Source organism: Cygnus olor, chromosome 4 (assembly GCF_009769625.2).
Source record: "Cygnus olor isolate bCygOlo1 chromosome 4, bCygOlo1.pri.v2, whole genome shotgun sequence".
NCBI lineage: Eukaryota > Metazoa > Chordata > Aves > Anseriformes > Anatidae > Cygnus > Cygnus olor.
This window is the reverse complement of record NC_049172.1, coordinates 60,323,480-60,345,060: the sequence shown is the minus strand read 5'-3', so window position 1 is coordinate 60,345,060 and position 21,581 is coordinate 60,323,480. Positions and strand designations below refer to the sequence as shown.

Below are 21,581 nucleotides of genomic sequence, written 5' to 3'. Positions count from 1 at the left end.
TTTTTAGTTCTTTGGTAGTGTTTTGTTTGTTTGTTTTAAATATAAATAAAAAGAAAAATGGTGTCTTCTTTGGAAATAAATGTCCTATCCATATCCCACCAAATTTAATGAAAAGGTTTCCTTTGATTTCAGTGGAATTTGGGAACAGTGCTCAGTACCACTGCAGTCCAAATCTTTTAAGTCAGGGATGAATCCTTACTTGCATTTACTTTAGCTCTTCCAGCATTCTTTTTAACAATTTTTCATTCTTCCCAAAAGACCTGCAATCTACTATGCTGTCCTTGGTATCACAGTTCCTGTATTATTTTGCAGGGATGCAGACCTGACACAATGCTTTGAAGTATATTATGGGCAGTTCTTTCAAAATGCTGACTCTAATGCTGAAACTTTCCTCTCCCAGACCAGGACCCAGTGGATATTTCTATATCTGATATTGAGAAAAATCCTTTAAACATTGTCATGAGGAGTGCTAAAAACTGTGTGAGGACGTTCCAATTTCAAAATGAAAATCACTATTTTCTTTTTACAGGAGGTGTCTGAGAACTTGTCAAGATCCATCCTCACCCCTCAAACAAAATCCAAAAAGCAGCACAGAAAACTTTAGCTGAGTTTTATTAAATATAAAAGATAATTTTGAAATGGACTCAGACATGGTCCAGTTTCCTTGAATATTATTTTTGGTAATTGAGCATGATATATAATTGTTCCTCACAGGCTAAGAAAATGTATAAAGTAGGTATGGAAAGGAAAACTATTTTCATTTTCCTGTTCTTTCTCTATATCTGAGGAAAGTTTTGTCTTTGTTCATATATCCTTCAATTAAGAGAACCTATAATTTAAAATGTGCTCAATACTGTTTTTGAGTAAGAAGTTTGTGATTCAGAAAAATATTTGATCACATGTTTAACACTAAGCATATGAGTAGTTACAAATGAATTCAGTGGGATTTAAGCACATTAAATTGTAGCTGCTTCAGTGCTTTCCTCAATTGGGATGACATTATTTGTATGCTCTCAGTTTGAGAGCTACATTTAACTGAGTTAGTGTAATTTTCCAAACTACATCTCTGAAGGTGTTGTACCATAACCTATATGCTTCATGTTGACAAGAGTGTATTAGATTTTCATTTAGTTGATGAGCTTTGAAGAGTAATGCTTTTGTTTTCAGAACTGGCGAGGATAACAAGAATTCCCATAAATGTACTTCAATCCTAACCTATTGAATTTAGGATTATTGATTAGCAGAAAAAACAAACAAGCAAACTAAAATAAAACAGAAAAGATTGTTAGATTTTTTTATTTATTTATTATTATTTTTAGGTGAAAAGATAGTAGCACTGTTTATGCAAATGCAATCTCTGTTTTTGCAAGTCAGGGATGAGAGGTAAAGGATGGGGTCAAGCGTTATGTGAAATAAGTTTGGTTTTGCTGAGCTTGTTGGAATTAGTGTTCACTGAAACCATTTTCTTTTTCACTCTATAAGCAACACAGCAGGTGCTGAACTCACTACACTTGTCTGCCTGTTTTCAAGACAGATACGTTTCTATCTCGAAAAGTTTCTTCGAAGTATGTATAAGTAGTGGTCTATGATAGGTGTACATAGAAACTATTTACCATGGCCATCTCTCTTCCAAATCACCTTAAAAAGGAGAATAGGTAATTCAGTAACTACATTGTGACTGACCTGTATTTACGTGTTGGTTTTAAATTAGGGAAATCAAGCTGTGTATTTCTCATGCATTGGTTAAGAATTAAAGCAAGAAATCATTCTGATAAATGAATGGAATGGGATACAAGGTTACTCTGTGATTTAATACATTTTCCTAAGTATGTTAGATGTATAACGCTATAGAAATTTTATCTCTTAACTGCCATAAAACTGTAACTTTCATAAATGATGTATCTTCAATAATTTTACACTATTTTGATTCGTAAAAGTTGAGTAGATTGGAAAGGGTTTTTAAAAAAATACATTTTAGTAGGCCTTTTGACAGATGTGATTTAAAAGCTTAGAGAAAGCAATGTACCTGTCACTTTTAATTGCAGAAAGCTTTCCATCTATTACCTTTATTTTGCCACAGCCTTCTAATGAAAAAGTTCCAGTATCTAATTTAATTTAATTTTCTTTGGGTTTGCCAGAAGAGCAATTAATTTTAAAAACTTCCAACTATTAAGATGTGCTTCAGGAAGCCGTCTCTATATCTTAGATACCATTAAGTTTAATCATGTGCTTGTCATACCTTAGGAACATCTTGATATCCTTGAAGAAATGCGGCAGTGAAATGTAGACATAATATCAGTAGTACTAGGTGTAAGGTTTGCGAATACAAATGTTAGTATGATTGGGTTATTCCTATCCATCATTAGTTTGCACCTCTCTGGAGCTATAAGTACATCTGTGCCTGGCAGGCTTGTGTTATCACCAGTGCATATGGGGACCATGTGTCAGTCTTCCAACAGAGATATATAGCCTTGTGTAGAAGCAGGATTGGATATGCTTGTGTTTCAGCCTCTAAATCAATTTCTGGGACCTCTTCTACAGATGTTGGAAGCTGCAGGTCTGTAAAACAGTGTACTGTAATATGAACTGCAACAGAAGAATAAGCATGAGATGGAATTGGCCATATGGCAGTAGATAGCAAGTGCAGCAGAGCCTGTGTAGAAACAAATCCTCGCACCTTCTCATTTATCTGTGTAAATATCATTTAAATTCAATCACCTCAAAGTTCTGAGCTGATCCTGTTCTTAGAGGAGATCTGTTCTTACTCGGCTAGAAGAGTGAATGCAAATACCTGTACTTGCAGTTGCAAGATACACATCTTAGAATTTTGGGGCTGGTAAAACTCTTACTGAATTATTTAGAAGTACAGATGGATTTATGCTGACTGCTTTAACAGAAAGCCTAGTTGTGTAATACAGAGATGTTGTTCTTTTTAACAGCTATTGATATGAGGGGAAAAACAGATAAATATGGCAGAAAGAAAAATACAATGAAATGTTTGTTTTGTTTTGTTTTTTAATTAGCATTAAATTAATTTTTGCATAATAATTTCATAGATGAATTTTTCTAGAATATTTAAAGGTGATGTATGTACCATTATTGTGGTATCATTGTTTGTTCAGGTAACAGTGTAAAGTACAACTTCTTGGGCTAGAAACCCAACTTGATAGTCAGTGTACAAATGCAGAGTAAAAAAATAAATAAAATAATTTTTTTTCAACAGAAACACTTTGCAGTATCAGAAATGACAGATGGCTATAAGCAGATGGGTGAAGCACAGAAAAATAATGATGGAATACTGGTCATCTTGATAAGCAGTAATTATGACTGAAGCTTAGTTGTCAGTTTTTTAATCACACTTATTAATCCTTTTATAATTTGTGTTTTGTTTTGTATTTTTTTGCAGTTTCTAGTGTACTTGTTGGCAGTGACAGGCAACAGTATCAAAGCCTGAGGTATACACTATGTGAATGCACACACATTGTGTAAAGCTAGGGCTGTGCAATAAATCTGTCTTGTTAAGCAATCAGCCTGTCTCAAGAGGGAATTCAGAAATTGCATTGTTTGACTCAGGTGAAGGAAGAGTGAGCACAGTGCCATTCAACATTAATAACCTGCAAGATCATTTCTGGCTTACTCTCCAAATTTTGGCTGCCCCTTGACAAACTGTTCAAGGTTAGGTTTACTGTTAGGAACCACTTGGAGTACTCAGTTTATTGTTAGACTTAACAGTTTGAGCTTATACTTGATGAAAAATGCTTGTGTTCAGGGATGTAATTATTACTTACCTGTTTTGCAATAGCAGCAATGAGTAATGGTGCTGGATCAAGAATCTGCTCTGCTCAGTTCTGAGCAAAGAGAAGAATTGCTGTGGTTCATTGAGTGATATTTCAGAAGGGAATACGCAAGGGTTATAGACTGTGGAGTGAAACTAGACAACATACCAGACAACCTTTCAATCAGTTCCTAAAAGTGCTTACAGTTTCAATTCCAAAGCAGGTGTAACAATATTAAATATTAAAGACACGTTGACTGCTCCAAACTCCTGCTAAAAAGAAGTTTTGTTACAGGGAACAGGAGTGATAGATTTTTCAGACACTGTTGGAGAAGTCTTTTGGAAAGGCAAATGTGCCATCTCATCTATTCTTAATGGGATCAGATCCCTAAACTAAGCCAAGTGGGTGTTTCAGCCATGCCTACTCTGAGTGTGTCACTTCCCAGAAGTGAATGCTACCTGGCAGTATCTTGTTTTATCAGTTTTAAATCCTTAATTTGTAAAGTCTTCTCCAGTCTATCAAGTGTAATAATAGATTAGAAATTAATCACCAAATCACCTATTAGAGACTGGTGAAATTAAAATAGCAGAATCTTCGCTCTTTCCTTACAAAGAAATGATCTTTTGTGGCCTTGTATGAAATAATAGCACATAAGAGTTAATGTAAGTTTCTATCTTGTCTTTAATTACAACCTGGGTAAGTAAAAAGGAGGAAAATATGCAGGAACAAAAAATATATGTGCTTTAGAAGTTATTGGCTGAACTAAACTGTAATTTTTGAGATGTTAAATGCAAGATAAACTTCCATATAAAAGTCGCCTCTCACTATGCAAACTCCAGGTAGGGCTGTAGGACCCCTCACACTTCACAGCTATGCTGCTGTATCAGGCATCAGTAGGGGAACTGGACTGACAGAAATTCAGGACAAGAGGCAGTCGGTAGTTGTGGCTTAGTACCTTTCTTCAGCTTGACCAATTTGAGAGCCTATGGGAGATAAAGAATCAGTGAGTTTCTCTCTCTCTCTCTCTCTCTTTTTTTTTTTTTTTGGTGGGGGTGTTCTTAAAGGGCTTAAAGTTTTTTTTTTTTTTTCAAAAAAGGGTTATCAAAAGGGTTATACTGAAGTCAAATTTGAAGCACCATTACAATTCTCTCTCTTGGAAATTGTGGGTGGTCTGTTCCTCTTGAAGAGCTACAACATGTAATTATTTCTATTTTTTAAAGTCCTAAACAAAGAGAATTATATATTAATTTAGTGGAGCAGACTAATAAAGACTACTGACCTTTTCAAAAATAATTTTCTAAGACTCCAGTGAAATACATGTGTGGTCCTAATACTCCTATTTTATTTTACAATGAGCATTTGTCACACTAGGACACTCTAGCACAATAAAGAATAAATGGCGAATCTCCTTGAGCAATTATTTTCAAATGGTACCAGAATATACAAATTGATTTAAGTGCACTTTTGGAGACACTGTAGAGTAGAATTGATTCTGTGGCCCATAGATTAACTTCCATGCCAAGACTGCAATAGGAGGCTTTCATTTTTTCTAAACCCAAAATGTGATCCTATTAAAAAGTAGGGAGGCCTGGTACTTGGACTCTGTGCTATTTTAATTCTGGGGAAATTACCAATTAGTAATATGCAAAATTATAAACAAGTCAATATCATATTGTATTGGATAGGTATGTGGAGTCAGCTTGCTTCTCAAACATAAAAAGATTAGCATTAATTGTCATTATTTCCATTTTTGATGACTTGTCCTAAAACTTAAGGTTGAAGGTACTTAAAACGGGAGTTAGCAGGCTATCAGTACTTCTAGTGTAGCTCATTAGATTTTTTATTGTTTTTGTTGTTTTCTTTTGTTGTATATGTTCTGTGCTGTATGCATAAATGACTTGTATCGATGCTCTAAATAAATAAGTAGATAAAACAGATAAAAATATCTGCTGCTTAAAGAATACAAATGATAGCATACAAATATCTATAATAAGCCCATTTTCATTCAATTATAGATTTATAAATGGTTAACAGATGTTAAAAAACCCTGAAGCATTAAGAATTAAAGGAACTTCAGTAATATCATTAAAAGTGATATCATTAAAAACTGAGACATGAAAGCGAGCAGGGAAACCTAATCTGAATATTCTTAGAAAAGAGGAAGTCTTGTTCCTTAGCATAAGAATTGCAGTGACTCAAATCATTCTGCCCATATTACAGTGGTGATTGCCCTATGTTGAGCAATATGAAATATTCAGCTGGACAGTGTAGCATACCATGGCATAGGGAGTGATCCTGCTTTAGCGTGGGAATAGATTGTGTCTACTGTTTACAGCATCTGAGTCTCTGGGGAGTCTACAGAGCAAATGCAAATTAGTGCACAATGCAGAGAGAACCTGCAATTCTGTCATCTAAATTCTCGTCTGCCTTGTGCTCCTCAGTATAGTACTGATGCATACTGCTACTGATAACATACTACCTTGGCTTCACCATCCGTAAAAGAAGGTTAATAGTACCTTTCTCAGATCTGAAATATCATTTCTCATTTGGGAAGCAGGTGGAAATGATATGACCAGAGGTAATGATTTACAGAACTAATGCTAGAATTTATAATTCAGGTTTTTGGTCATCACAAGGAGATAAATATGCACCTAGAGACATATTGGCCACTGCTGATAGTATTGGACTCCTTTGGTATCATAATTATCAAGAGGAATAGCTGCATTGGATGCTTTACTGAAGAGTAGAAACAAAAAATAATTTGATAAATAGGAGACTAAGTTGTTTATTACATAGGCAAAAAATGTTGCAGCAGGTTTTGGGTGTCTTTTTTTTTTTTTTTTTTTAAACAGCAAGATACTAGACTGAATTGTTAAGCATATAATTTTTAAACATTTCTTTATTTTGTTTGTCTTAATTGATTTGTAGACCTGCCAAAAAGCCAGGCCTTGATAAAAGGACATGAGAACCCATTTGGGTATAAAATTATCTTCATAAATAAGTGATGCAGTACTGCAATTTGTAATACAGTAACTCTATAAAGCCTAACATACATCAGTATTGTAACAATTAAAGGGATAAGCCTCATTTGGCTGATAGGAAATTTACTTACTTTTGGTATAGTAATATATTTGCTGAATGTGAGATAAAAAGTGTTGAGTTAGAGATTAAAACATTCATGTTTGTTTAGTAAGCTCATGCTACGCTGTGGTATATTTCTACCATCTTGGAAATTTAAATTCCGAACAGGCTTCAATAGGTTCAGTTCACCTGAGATTTTACTTGTAGAGGAACTGTCTCTGCATGATGCTTTCCCTGCATTTAGACCATAAGGTTTGATTTCCTCTATGAAGTTCTGAAAGGCAGCATCTCTATTGCTGAAGATTTTTCACGTTGGTTTGATTTCCTCTATGAAGTTATGAAAATAATTTTTAAGCTTCCTAATACACTAAAACTGGAGCTTGCTGAAGCATGCCTATGTAGCATTCAGAAAAGGTCTTAGATTAAAGTCATGTTTAAACCTTGCAGTTGAGGATTAAGTGTTCCTGATTGTGTGACAATAAATAAAGGTTCGTAAGAGGGGTGAAGAGAAAATCTGATCAAAAGTTTTCCATCATAGCACAACCCATCTAATATGGAAGAGAAATACATATTTATATTTCAAATTTAGAAAATGGAAAACTGTTTGACATTTTAGGAGTGAAATCCAAATCAGAGGTCCAGCAAAACAGAAGAAAAATTACCTTGCCATTTCAGTCTGTCCTCTTCACATTGTAAAAACCAACTGCCACAGTAGCTTTTGCAAATGGAGGCTGTCATCATTCCCTCAAGGTCCTCAAAATAATTCTTTTTTTTTGGATGTGAGAGTTTTTTCCAAAGTTTAATGATAATATAAAATAATCTCTCCATCCATTTCTCAAGACACAGTTGAAACTTGTGGCACTTCTACTATGCTGTCATGTCATAGTATGTTATTGCTTTCCTTCAGGAGCTTAGGTTTTCCTGCTGGTGCCTCCCAGAGAGGCTGAGTACTTCACTTTACCTAACATCAAAACTAGGGGAATAAATAGGGGCTTGTTCAAACCTGGGCCTGGCTCTGGAATATGTTAGATGTCTTGGATGGGATGCCCCATTAAGGACACTGTTGCTGGAAAAGTGTCTCAGGCCATGCAAGGCCTTATAGATATCTTAATGATCATCTTAATGATGCTCATCCGTGAGCATCCTATGCCAAAGCCTGTTTCACATGCTCTGTTTGAAAAGAATTGCTTAATGAACAAGTAATGTCTGTTTTTTCCCCACCTAAATTTCTGTACTTTTTAAGGTATGCACAGATAGAAGGATATTGTGGGGACACTGAATAGTACTGAGAAAGAAGCAAATCACAGTAAAAGCAACTGAAGTTGAACGAACCATTTGATATTCATAAATGAGTTGTTCGGTTATTTAGTTTTATTTCAGGGTAAATTATCTAATTGATACTTATGTTCATAAGAAAAGCTGTTACATGTCTGCCAAAATGTATGGTTTTTTTTCGCCACCATCTTTGTATTCCAAGTGAAAATCCCCACATCCAAACTAATATATTTGATTTTCAGTTAAATAATTTACAGAAATTCTCATTCTGTTCATTCTTTGCTCTTTCTTTTCTCTGTAGTCTTATTACGTGAGACCATTTGCTGCCCTGTGTGAGGTTTCATGCAGAATGTAGTTAGCTATTGTTGAAAATATTCTTTTCCAGTAAGAGAGGAGTACTAAGCAAGGCTTACTTTATTTGTTTCAGAAATAGTTAAACAATTATTCAGGTCCCTGATCACGGAATAGCCACCTTTCGAACTGTTTTTATGAACCAACATAAATAAACTGATAAGTATTCAATACTTTGACTCAGTGTTTCTGCCTTTTCCTTTAAAAATCAGGACACATTACTCATTCCCAGTACTCAGTATTTTACAAAGTAGAGAATGGCAGTATAGATTTATGATATCCCTGTTCAGACACTGAGGGAGGTTAAACCATAGAGGAAAATAAAATTACAAGTAATTAAATTTACAAGCAGGTTTGCCATCTTGAAAAGATTTATTCTTTTAGAACGAACAATGGTTTTAGCCACATAAGAAAACTGTGATACCTTCACAGTGCATGATATAGATATTATACATGGTGTTTCAATTTATATGATTAAAAATTTAGCATTCCTTTTAAGGTTGAATGGGATATTCAGCTGGGAACTATACATGGTGAGTAATAAAATAGCTGCAATGCAGTACTGTCTGCATTTTTTAACAGCTGAAGCACTCTATCAGGCTCATTAATATCAGGTTATCTGAGGGCTTTATCCTCAGATAAAGAAACAATAGCATATATAAGTTTTCTAGTTTTTCTGTGAGAAGAGATTCATGTGTATGTGAGATTCATACCAATGTTATATTGCTACAAATTTCAAATGTTAGCAGGATTCTAGATTTTTATTTTTTTTCCCAATATACTTCTACCTACTAACCAGTAAATGTGATAAATAGAAATATGCCATTTCCATCCTGTTTCTTAGGAAGGATTCAGTAGTAACAAGGTTTTGACAAGGTATTCCTGCTATTTCAACAGAGCATTATGTATCATGTTTACTAATATATTCCACAGCAAAAAATAAAATAAAATAATAATAGTTAACCAAATACGTAAGATGAAGCTGATTTTTTGGGAGCTGGAGGCAAGAGGTTTATTATTATTATCATTTTCATTTTTTATTTTATTTTTTTGTGTTTCATCAGATTTTGAAAAAGAGAGATCTACATTCTTTGGCATAATTTCAAATTAGTCAAGTTCTACTGTTGTGCCATTGCAAATATCAGATTGAAATCCTTAATCTTTGGAAACAGGTTTAAAAGCTGAGGCATGTGTGATTACCCATGTACGTTGTACGTATGCCTTGACCTGGTTTGTTTAAAAGGGAATTATATTTTCTGTAGGCATAATAATTCCAGAGCTTCCTTCATTACTGATCTCAGAGACACTGTTGTATGTGTATGTGCTTTAATCACTTAGAGTACTTGGGTTTTATGTAAGTAATTTTTTTTTTATTTAAGTGAATTATTTTAGTGATTTTACTTAGGTGCAACATATTTAGTCTCTGACTTAGAAATATACACCTGACCTTCTGTGCAGAAAAACAAAAATGTAAGCAAGTTTTTTTTGAGAATTAATACAGATGGGCAAAAGTTCAGACCTCTTTGTCACCTTTTGGCTTGGTGAAACTAGCCTGAGAATAATCTTTAAGGACATTTCACACTAAAAGATACTGAAGTTATATATAACTATTCTGGCCTCGCAAACTTGTTTGCTCATATGTGAGCAGGGCAGTGAATTGAAGTCTGGGTGATGGAGGGCTCCACACAAGCCAGCAGATGACGTGATGGAAGCCCTCGAAGTTGCACTCAGTAATTTTCTGAAAGGGTCAATGGCTAAAATACTCCACTTCAGACTTAATAATTTGGAATATATCTCTCTAGAAGTGACTTGACAGAGTTGAGAACAATTAATTGGAAGAGACCCATAGGACAACTAGGATCTGTGTTAAGATGAGTTTGATAAAATGTGTTATGTCATTGTGCTTTCTTTCAAAAACTGTGTAGGATATTCTTGGCTTTTTCACTCTAGTTTTATACAATATGTTTTGAATCAATTCTGCTGTTCCACAGATACACTATTTTTTTGTGTGTGTGAAGTCTAGGACTGTTGTAATTTCTTCCAATGTCAGTATCTTGGTCAGATTGCTGGTTTCAAATATGAAGACAAATATGAAGACATGCCTCTCAGAAAATCAGATTTGTTCTTGTAAAAGCAGGATGCTCAGTTCTTCAATGGCTTAAATTTTGTTTAAATTCATAGAGCCCCTTTTATTTTAGGGTTACCAAGTGCCATCATAAATGATACTGAGTGTACAGACATAATCAAATGCTGTCTCTTTTTGAATGAGAAATGAAGGGAGCTCACACAGTTGTTAGTGCAGGAAAATAATGCCCAACAGGCTGAAAAGGAGGAGGTTTGCACTTTTATTGCAAAACACAGGCTGCAATGTCAACTCACTGTAACAGAATGACCTGCAAAACTGTTTGGCTTTATCTACAAAATAGTTTTTTTTTGCCCCATTTCACCAGTAAGCCACTTTGTGCTGCTTGTGGCCTTTTTTTTTTTTTTTTTTTTTTTGTGAGCAATGTAAGAATTGCAGTGGAATGAGTTAAAACATCATAAAAAATAATAATAAAAAAAAAAAGACCACACAGCAACTTGTTACTGAGTCCTAGGTCTGCAGTGTGAAGCGTAGGTGTAGTTTATGCAAGAATAAAAAGTTAAACGTTTGTTTAATTCCCTCAAGGTTTTTATAAGGAAACCTTTTTAGACTGAGCAGATGAAAACTTGAAGCAATCAATAAATAATTACTAAAAGCTTACCTATTACAAATAGGCATAGATTTTATGTTGAAAATTGTATTTTCTTTAAAAGAGAGGTAGAATTTTGCAACGAAAAAATGATTTAATAACTTTTGTTACTTAAACAATTATGAGAACATTTCACAACCGAGCAGATGAATCACAAAAAAAAATATCCTGGAAAAAGACTTTTGGCCAACCTTACTTAGCTATCCGCATTTAGAGGGATGCTTTAAACAGTGCCTCTTACAGGAAGTTAGAGAACCTTTGCAATTAAGTAGTTTATATTTCAGATGTGCTAAAATTAGCAGGGAACACTGTACTTTAGTCTGCATGAGCCTGTCCTACATGTAAATGATGCTGACTGCGTGGACCCAGCTGACTCTTTCACATGTGCATACACACATGTGCATACACACATCTCAGTGTATGGGTTATAGAGGAATCTGGGTTAATACCTGTTACTTTTTAAGTCCTTGCACTTGCTCTAAGATTTGTATTTAGTCAAAGAAAGAAAGATTCTGACCATTTATATTTTTATTAGGTTTTTAAAATAGTTTATGTATTGTCTCAATTTTGTTCATCTTCTGCTTTTTAATTCTAAAAAATGGTGAATGATGATAATTTATTAACTGTCATAAAAAGTGTAATGCATCATTACCCATTACCTCCTGCAGTATATATTTATGAGTATGGCAGTGGTTTACATAGATATGTACATATATCTGTATTATAAAGTAATCATTGATCATGATACAAATCTGTATTGTTAACCACTTTATACACAATTTCTATATTGGTAAAATGTATTAGTCAATTAAAGAGAAGTGTAAATATAGGTATTTGCTGTTTGTATTTGTAATATAATTTTTTGAAGGAAGTAGGTTGTTAAATCATGTTACCACAACAAATGCTGAAGGCTGCTCTTTCACTCATTGCCATTGAATTTATTGTCAGAACAAGTGCAGTCATATCCTATTTCAAGCTTACTTAGGTGGCTTGAAAATTAAATCACAGCTCACAGATTCTCTTGTTTTTCACACACTGTTAATAATAGTTAAATTTGGTCTAGTTTTAAATATACTTTACAAGACATTACAGTACAGTATTATATTGCACAAGGTATGAAAGATTTAGTAAATAGAACTGACAATGACTTGGATAAAATAAAATTGCTGTCAGTATAGGTAGAATTATTTTCAAAAGGATTATATTATATAAATTTTGCTGGAGTCAGGCAGTGTGGGGTTTTATAAAGTCCTCAAACTATTTTTTGAGTTCATAAATCTGAAAGAGATCTCCAGGAGTGATTCCTAATAACTAGAAATCTGAGCTCATTCTAGATTATCTTTTAGGGAAAGAATATGTTAAAAACTTGACTGTTTATGTATAATCAACTAATGATTCCTTCTTGTTCGTTTCATTTCAGCTAGATGTCTTATTTCTATGCACTGTTTTGCAATGTTTCTCCTAAAAGCTCTCTTAGAAAAGGTCATCTAAAAGTTGTCTCTAGAAAACAAGACATGGAAAAACATTACTGTTAGGGATTGGAGTGCATGTATATTGTGCTTTGGAGTGCTTGGTGTGCTTGTGGAATGAAGCTCCTGCTTTGATTTTAGCAAAATGAAATCTAGCCAGCCACAAGAAAAATGGTCTGTGACCTGACTGAAAATCCTAGTGTAGATACAGCCTGTATGCATCAGATTTGTTTCGGAATTCTATTCAGATACTCAAGCAAGCCTCTTCATCTAATTTCTTGTGTTCTCCATATTTTCTATAGATATACACATCTCTGAAGGCCTCCAAAACTACATACAATGCTATATACAATTTATATAGCACTGACTACTTTAATCTATTGATCATCTCCTGTTGCACTGAACTACTTCTTAGTGGGGTATAAGCACTTAGAGAAAAAGTGAAAAGCCCTGGATTCTACTTTTTTCTTTTTTTTCTTTTTTTCCCTACTTTTTTTTTTTTCCATCTCCTCTGTTTTTTTGTTTGCTTGTTTTGCTTTGTTTTGTTTTTTACTTCAGTTTTGTAGATTTTGTTTCTAATATGGAACTGGTAAAGACAAAAATATTTCTAAAATTTGGAAAAAGGGTTGGATATATATACCGATGGCAAAAAAATATTAATGAACAAGAATTTTAATAAAATTTACATTTTGGTAAAGATACTAGTTTCAGATAGCCTGGTAAAGCTGGTTGCAGGGGTTTTTGTTTCTTTCTTTTGGGGGGTAGGGTTGGGAGAGCATCAACAGTGCTCCTCTATCTGCTGCTAGATGTTTTTCAATGACTTCTTTTAAAATATATGGTGTTTGCCATTTTGTAACAAAATTCAAAAATATATTTATCTGAGACATTTAAACAGTTTGATAGCTGTTGTTTCTCAACAGCTTACTGCTACTTATTTTTGCATGTTTTCTTCCATGCATAAAACAGTATTAGATATTTCATGTCATGTGTTTGATTTCAATTTTCATCCCATTCCAATCAGTTAAAAATGAAATCAGTTTGGTCTTCATTGTTAAATCATGTAATACTTCTACTTCTCCTTTGGCATATTTACTGTTGCTTTGCAAGGAAGCTATCTAGTGCAACAAAGATAAATAAATTTGAGTATTACAGCTGCTGCTTTTTCTTCAATTACAAATCAGTTAAAGTAATAAAATAAGCTTCATCAGAAGCATTGATGTAATGGCTGAAATTATTTTCCTACTTTGTTGTTGTTGTTACATACAGAAAAAATGTATATGGTGGATTTTAAGTTTCAATTAATCTTTTTTTTTTTTTCTTAGTGATCTTAGTGAAAATCAGATTCAAGCCATACCAAGGAAGGCATTCCGTGGAGCAGTAGACATAAAAAATCTGTAAGTATTTTCCTCCTTCTCATATACATTCTGATTATAATGCTTTGTCAATACAGTGTCCTCTTGTTCTATCAGATATCTTTTTACTAAATACTTTTATAGCTGCTTAGGGAATCTCTGCATAAAACCAACAGTTGTCATTTGTGTTGGCAAAATATTTTAATGCATCTTAAGCATACTAAAATTGCCCAATATGAAATCTTAAACATTGAAATGAAGTTGAATACAACAAGGCATTATAAGTATTTGCTTAACCTAACCTGAATTTCATATTTGAATGTCAGGTTAGTTTAAACATTTTATTGTTTCGAATGAAAAAAATTGTCCTGCCTTGGGTCTAGGAGTTTGCCTTTTGTTAGCTTGTGTAAAAGAAAGAAAAATCAAGCTATTATCTAGTTTTACTTACATATATTATTTTTTTACTTGTGTAATTACTTTTCTTACACAGTTTTCTTTTGTGGCAAAGTGTTTTCTAAAAGCTATATACTAGTTTTCCTGGAGATACTGACCCTGAAGTTCATGGGCAAGTTCTGAATTCTCAGGGCTTAAAAATGAGGAAATATGTTTCAAGAGTTTCAAGAAAAAAGAAAGCAGTGACTTTTTGACTTTGTTTAGAGTAGTGAGTCAGTTTAGTGGACTGAATGAGCTGAATGACCTGAAGACCGTGATGAACTTCCATAGTAGAAAACTTAAGGTCATCCACCCAAAAGCTATAACTGCAGCTGTAAGCTGGGGGCTCATGACTTGTAAGCAACCAACAAACACAGAGGACACAGATTCTACTGGATTCAAGGAAGACTGTGGAGCTCCCAATGTGATGCAGCTGTGAAAAAATATACTTGCTGTCCTATGTGACATCAATAAAAATAGGGAAGTATTAAGCCATTATATGAGGTTTTCATGTAATTTCCTTTGAAATACGTTTTGCTAATTGCAGTTGTCAGGGTTATAGAAAGATTAACTTTTGTAGTTAAACTTTGAAAATGGAGTGCTCCATGATTATAACTACAAGATATTTTTAATTAATAAGATATTATAATGCAACTACAAAAATGTTGTTTTTTATTACTTTTTTTTTTTAATTTAAACACATTTATGATACTGTCTTTCCCTACAATAAAGTCATACCCCATCTCAATGGAAAATTTGTTATGTTCAAATCTATTATGCTTAAAAACATGTAAGCACAGTTCAGAGTAGTTTTGTTACTTTGTTTAAATGATATTTTAGGAGTTTCTATTCAGAACGGTGCCATCATTATTCATGATTTAAGAGAGGCTTGGCTACAAGGAGAAGCTTGCTTTTTTGTGTATGTTCTGTTATATTTGAAAATTGATACAGCTGAAGAAAGAAGCCTTGGTAGAAAAAATAAAAGCATCATTGCGAATTTTCTCATGGCAAAGTAGTATTTTAGAATGTAATAAGTATACTTATATATTCTGAGATAGCTCCAGTCAGAAACTGAGTTGGGATGCTAACCTTTAGCTAAGATAATATTTAGATCTTGGTGTATATTTTCATGGTAAGGATCCTGAATTATGTCTAAAATGTGCATAAAACAGTAGATCTGCTCTTTAAAGCCTTTCTGTTTTGGAAGAGAATTCAAACAAAACTCACATAAAGGCCGTAGCATTGCCACAAAGTCCAACTCTGATATGTGGCATATAGTTTATTGTGACAGCAGGAAAACTACAGAAATATCCTTTATTGGTGGTCCCAGAAAATAAATAAATAAATAAATAAATAAACATATAATCTGAAATACTTACGATCAGTTGAAAGCTCTAAGAAACACTTCTCTCTACATTCTTGGTCACACACCTTATGTTGTGTGAGGTATAGGTACATCAGAATGAAAAATGAGTTCCTGGGGTGAGCCATATGGAGTCTAGCACAGCATTTATGTAACTAGGTCACGTATTCAGAAAATGAATGGTATTTGTGCATTTCCACAAGCTTAGTCAAGAAAGAGAGAGATGTAAACCCTAGCCTAGGCTTTTACATTATACTTAGAGAAGGGTGATTGCAAGAATTGTACTATTTTTATTTCATTGTCCAAGAAAAGTAAGGAGACAATAGATGAATGATGGATGTAGAAAGCATCACTTTGCAAACAAAGAAAACCATGAAATGAAATAATATAGCATCTATCGAATTATTATACTAAAGTCCTGGAACTACATATCTATATTACTGAGAACTGTCATAAACAGAATTCAATATTTGTTCTAATTTAACTGTTTCTTCTGTAATTGCCTAGTAGTTAAGCATACTGTTAAAGATATTAACCGAACTTGTGGAAGAGAGGTGGAAGTAAAAGGAGCAAAGAAACCTGCATTAGAACACTTTGTAAATTCAAGTTTTGCTTTGTCTAACATTAGATTAATTAGAATATAAATTGAAGGGGCTTTTTTTTTTTTTAATGCAATGCATGATAAACATACCAAACAGTAATTCTAGTAAGCAATTTCAAAGGCAGTTAAATCCCACAGAAATTGAAATGGTTATATATTTTATTTTGCTGAATGGAGACTCAGCTTTCTTTCACTCCCCCTAAATATTTCCCCACCTGTTGGAACATTTTGGAAAAGATTCTGTGGTTACCAAAGAATGTTGTTCTAGTCTTCACAGAACAAAAGGAATTAGATGTTAACTCAGATTATCTGAAGGAAATTGATTCCTTTAAAGTTGATGATACCACAAGGATCTTTTGATTTTCTGCTAATATGTTCGTTCTAGAGTCCTCTTGATAATTCTCAGAAGAAGCTGTCCAGTTCCCATGAAATGTGGTCATATTTCCTTTATGGGCATCTTCTTAATATTTACAGGGTGGATTCTGTAGAAGATAAACAAATTGAGAAAGTCATTCTGAGGAATTACAGCCACAGTAACATGCCCCACCATCATAGTTAAGAACAGCAACAACAATAAAGTCAGTCCCCACAAACATACTAACTGTACCCTCCCATTAGGCACTTATAGGCAGATCCCGACCTCCCTCACCTTGCCTTTGCCCTTTCTTCTTAAGGCTGAACAAGTACAGCTCTTGCAGACTCTCCTCAGACGTCACCTGCTTCATCTTGGTGGCCCTGGTTAGACTCACCACAGCATGTCAGTGTCCATCTTCTGCTGGGGAGGCTGAAGCTGAGACCAGACACAGTACTCAGGTGTGATCTCCCAAATGCCAAACAGATAGGGAGGATCACTTCCCTCATCACCCTGACTTCACTCTCACAGCTGCAGCCCCATTGTTGCTAATGAGTCAAGTTCTTCAAAAAACATGCCAAAAAAATGAGGGAACCTTAGTTTCTACGGTCTTCTCTGACTGAAAACACAGTATCCAGTACTGATAGTTCAAATTCTAAAAGTATAATTCAAAAAGCTGCTCCTGACTTGGTGCTTCTTTTGGGAGAGAAACTTGCATCAGGAAGTTAGGTTCTTCAGAGAACGCAGTGGAACCTTCTGTGTTTGTTTCTTTGTTTGTTTTAATATATTGAAATTATCATATATATTAGAAATTAAATACATGTTTTTAATATACATGTTAATGATGATGGTGATACAGTGCTTATGGGAGAATTGTGATAGTAAATATATGCAACATCAAAATAATGCCAAGAATAGGCAACACTTTCATCATATCTTCATTCCAGTATTTTGTGTCCTGTTTTTCTTGTCCCAGTCTAGTCTTATTTTAGACTACTCTGTTCTTCAATGTCTTTGTGTCCATTTGGTTTCGTTTTTTTCCCAGCAAGTGGGGACAGTGGTGTCCTCTTGAGAATTTTTGTTCCAGCAAAGGCTGCTAAAGAGGGACTGTGTTCTTCTACCCCCTGTAGCAGAGCATAAAGAAAGAGCTTATGGGGACAGTGGCTCCTGGGTCAGAAAAGTAAGGGGAAGTGGACAGTCATGATGTAGGTAATGATGGTGGTGGATCATAGGGATGCTGTTGGATACTGTAGCTGTCACCACAAGGATAAAGGCTGCAAGGATAAAGCTACACATGTAGAATTAACTGGGAAAATTAGTAAGGAGACAGACATTAGCATCTACTCAAAGTCCTTCAAATTACTCTAATCTTTGTCTAAAATCTTCAATAATATTATGATACTTGCTGTTTCTCCAAGGCCTTTTTGGGCCTATTGTGAAATATTTAAAGTTAGCCTTGTCACTGAAGACATAACTGAAATTTGTAATTATCTTGGCTGGCAATGACTAGACTTCTTGAACTTGTTTTATTAGCAGTTGAAAGCCAAAGAGTCCTGCTGAAGGTGTTCTCTTACTGATTTCTTCTTAGATTATGCACAAATTTCCACTGCAACTGGAAGTATATGTCTGCTCATCTGCACAAGTGCTAATCCATACCCACTGCTTGTCTAAGAAATGCTTTAATAATTTAGAATTGACATATTTCTCACCCTTATTACTAGTGAGAAACTTAATTCAATTACTTGTCTGTACAGCTACCCATATTTCAGGTACACATCAAGAAAAATTTTCACTGGATATTAGTATATTCAGTGCATATTTAAGATTTTTGGTAAAGTCAAAAAAATTCTCTGCAGGACTAACAGAAAGTATAGGTAAACTTTTCCAGTGATGCCTAAAACTGTTGTTGCCAAATAGATCAGAGACTTTATAACCTTTAGGCAAAAATGTTTTCTTTCTGACTGTTTCAATAAAAGACCATTTCAATACAGGAGCCGAATGCTATTATTAAAGACTACTTACCTAAAATTTAGCCTGCTGAAAAAAGTTTCCTTTTAGTCACAAACAAATCACTTATGAACTGTTAATTGTGTTTTTAAATCAGGCTTTGAAGATGAGTTTCAAATCAGAATTCTCTGAAAGCGTATTGAAAACTTTCTTGCAAGTCTTCTTTTAACACTTGAACCACCAATGAAAAGTCTGAAGTGGATAAAATCTAAAAATCTATCCAAAATTGGTATTTATTTGCAGAACAGTACATAGGTGAATAAAACAAACCTGAGAATAATGCAAATTCTGTTTGAGGATTTGAATCTTAGAGAAAATTAGTTTATGCTTCTATTGACCTTCTAAGATGCACACAGAACTTAGCTGAACTCTCAGGAGCCTTTAGGCCTTTACACATCTGCACTACTTTGGAAAGTGAGACTGCCTTTGCTTTACTAAACAGCGTGATATATTCATGCTGAGAGGAGACTTGCAAGGACATTTTATTTTATTTTATTTTTTATGTAGAGTAACTAACTAGAAATAGCTCTACAGGTAAAGATTTTATAATTAATATTTAAATAAACCGTTCTAACAACTTTCATGGGGTATGTGCTTACCCTGTCTTCCACGCTGGAATAGGAACCTATTTGCTCCCCTATTTGTAACAGTCTTGAGGCTGTTTGCCATCTAACTGGCTGTATTAAAAATTTCTGTGAAGTCATACTTATGTCGTAATGTCTTTACATTACATTAATTACAGATGGTTCATTATGTGTTTTTGCTCCTTTTCATGCAATTCTTCTATTTCTTCTTTATATCATTATTATGTTATTTTATTTTTCATTTTCCTCCTGGAGGGTACTTGTAGATTTAGATAAACGAAGTGCTCAATAATTTTGAGAGGATGGAGCTATAAATCTTTTCTCCTTTTTCTTATAGTTTATTCAGTATGTATGCCTAATTTAAAGGTTTTTTTGTAAGCCTTGCTTATTAATTTTGGGTAAAAGAGAAAGACTAATAATTTGCTATATAATGTATATTAGAAAAATATTATGCATTCAAAATGTTTTACAGGAAATATTAGGAAAGAACAAAATGAACTACATTAGCAAGTGCATGTAGATAAAAAATACTTTACCTCTGAACAAAAGAATAATAGAAATAAACAGACACAGTACAAACAGTTCTCTGAAGTTTGATAAAAACCTAGAATAATTTTTTGCACAATTACATTACGTCTTTCTCAGCTAATGCCTCTGAAATTATTGATCCCTCTTGAAAGTGAAATTGAGAGGGGAATTGAGAAATAGGAAAGCATAACTCAGTTCTGTTGTAAAAAATACAGGGAGACATTAAAATAGTGACTGTTTCCAAAAATTCTATTGGAATGATAAATATTGTGCACTCTGTTCTTTTCCCAAGGAAAAAAAAAATTAATTATATGAAATACAGCATACAGTGTGCTAAAACTAGAAACTTTTTCTAAATGTTTACTGGTGAGGAAGACACAGCAGGGATCTAGAAAAGTTTCTGACTTTTGCTGATGACTTCTTAAAAATGTTTACCATTAAGTTGATCCATTAGTAGAATATAATCATTTGTGAGCAAAAAAGAAGGTAAATCTGCATGGTGCCTTTCTGGCCTTGGACCACAGAGTGTCCTCAAATGCTGAAGAGGAGGAGAGTAAAGTAGACATAGACTGAAACTGTTGTAACTTTCAACTCAGCCTCTGTGAATGAGGAAAAAATGTTTTCTCTGTCAGTCAGATACAAATTATTATTTTTTTTTTCTGTATGAGAATAGAAGTTTTCAAATGTATGCTACATATTTTGTTAGTCACGAAATACTCTTCTTGTGACATAAGGGTTTTTTTTAATTATTATTATTTATTTGTCATCTGGTAGACAACATATGCTAAAAATGAAAAAAATACGTTAGCACTGTGTTTCTATAGTGCAAAATGTGTCAGCAAAACCAATAAGTAAACAACATTTTAAGAAACACATTTTCTTATCAGTTTAATGGTCTTCGCTAACCATGAACAGTAACATTTTTAATAACAGTAGATAGTAAGTATGTGAAATACACGGGTAATGCTGAAGGTGCAAAAAATAATTAATTCTCTGTGACATCTGAAATATTTTGAGTATAACAGCTTGGCATTTTATGAGCTTTCCAGGAACCACATTGCCCAACATAATTAGCTGCTTTGTGGAAAGTTGGAGGGAGAAAAGTAGAGGAACAGAGCAACTTCTCAAAGAGATGGAGTGGTCCCACATAGAAAAGACCCATCATAGAGATGGTGGGGGAAAAAGACCATGAAGAGATACTGGGGAGTGGGGTAGGATGAGGATGGGCCAGAGGTGCTGGTCCATGTCTGATCAGCTTCTGTTTTTCAGGGCATTTCTATCATGTGAAAAGAACAAAATAAATTCTCATGGAAAAAATAATGAAAAACAAAAAACCACGCTCTAAAATTAAGTTAGTATTATTTGTATAGTCAATAACTTAGTGGTGAGAAAAGCTTTTTCAAAGCGCATAGCATTATTTTAATATATGGTTTTGAAAGTCATAATACTAAAAATAAATGATAAAACAGCTTTAAATTGGAGACATGTACTTTTTTGCTCTCTTGCTTATGTCTGAAGCCACAACGCTCACACATTTTGCTCTCAGGAGGCAGCCTTACCCCAAAAATTCAGACTGCTTCAGTATGTCCATTAGAGAGAAATTATACGTTAATGATACACTGATTATGAAATATTATCTAACTTTTTGTTTGCATTATATATGCAGTGAATATCTTTA

The 21,581-nt window shown here is 33.9% G+C and overlaps 1 protein-coding gene across 18 annotated transcripts in view; it reads left to right on the top strand.

Annotated features, from left to right (window-relative positions):
- The window catches only part of SLIT2 (slit guidance ligand 2), a 260,326-nt gene that overhangs the window by 135,630 nt on the left and 103,115 nt on the right, over positions 1 to 21,581 (top strand). For all 18 annotated transcript variants that reach the window (XM_040555212.1, XM_040555210.1, XM_040555202.1 and 15 more), the window contains one exon: positions 14,007 to 14,078. In XM_040555212.1, the coding sequence (XP_040411146.1) occupies positions 14,007 to 14,078 (72 nt within the window). The remainder of the gene's footprint in view (positions 1 to 14,006; positions 14,079 to 21,581) is intronic.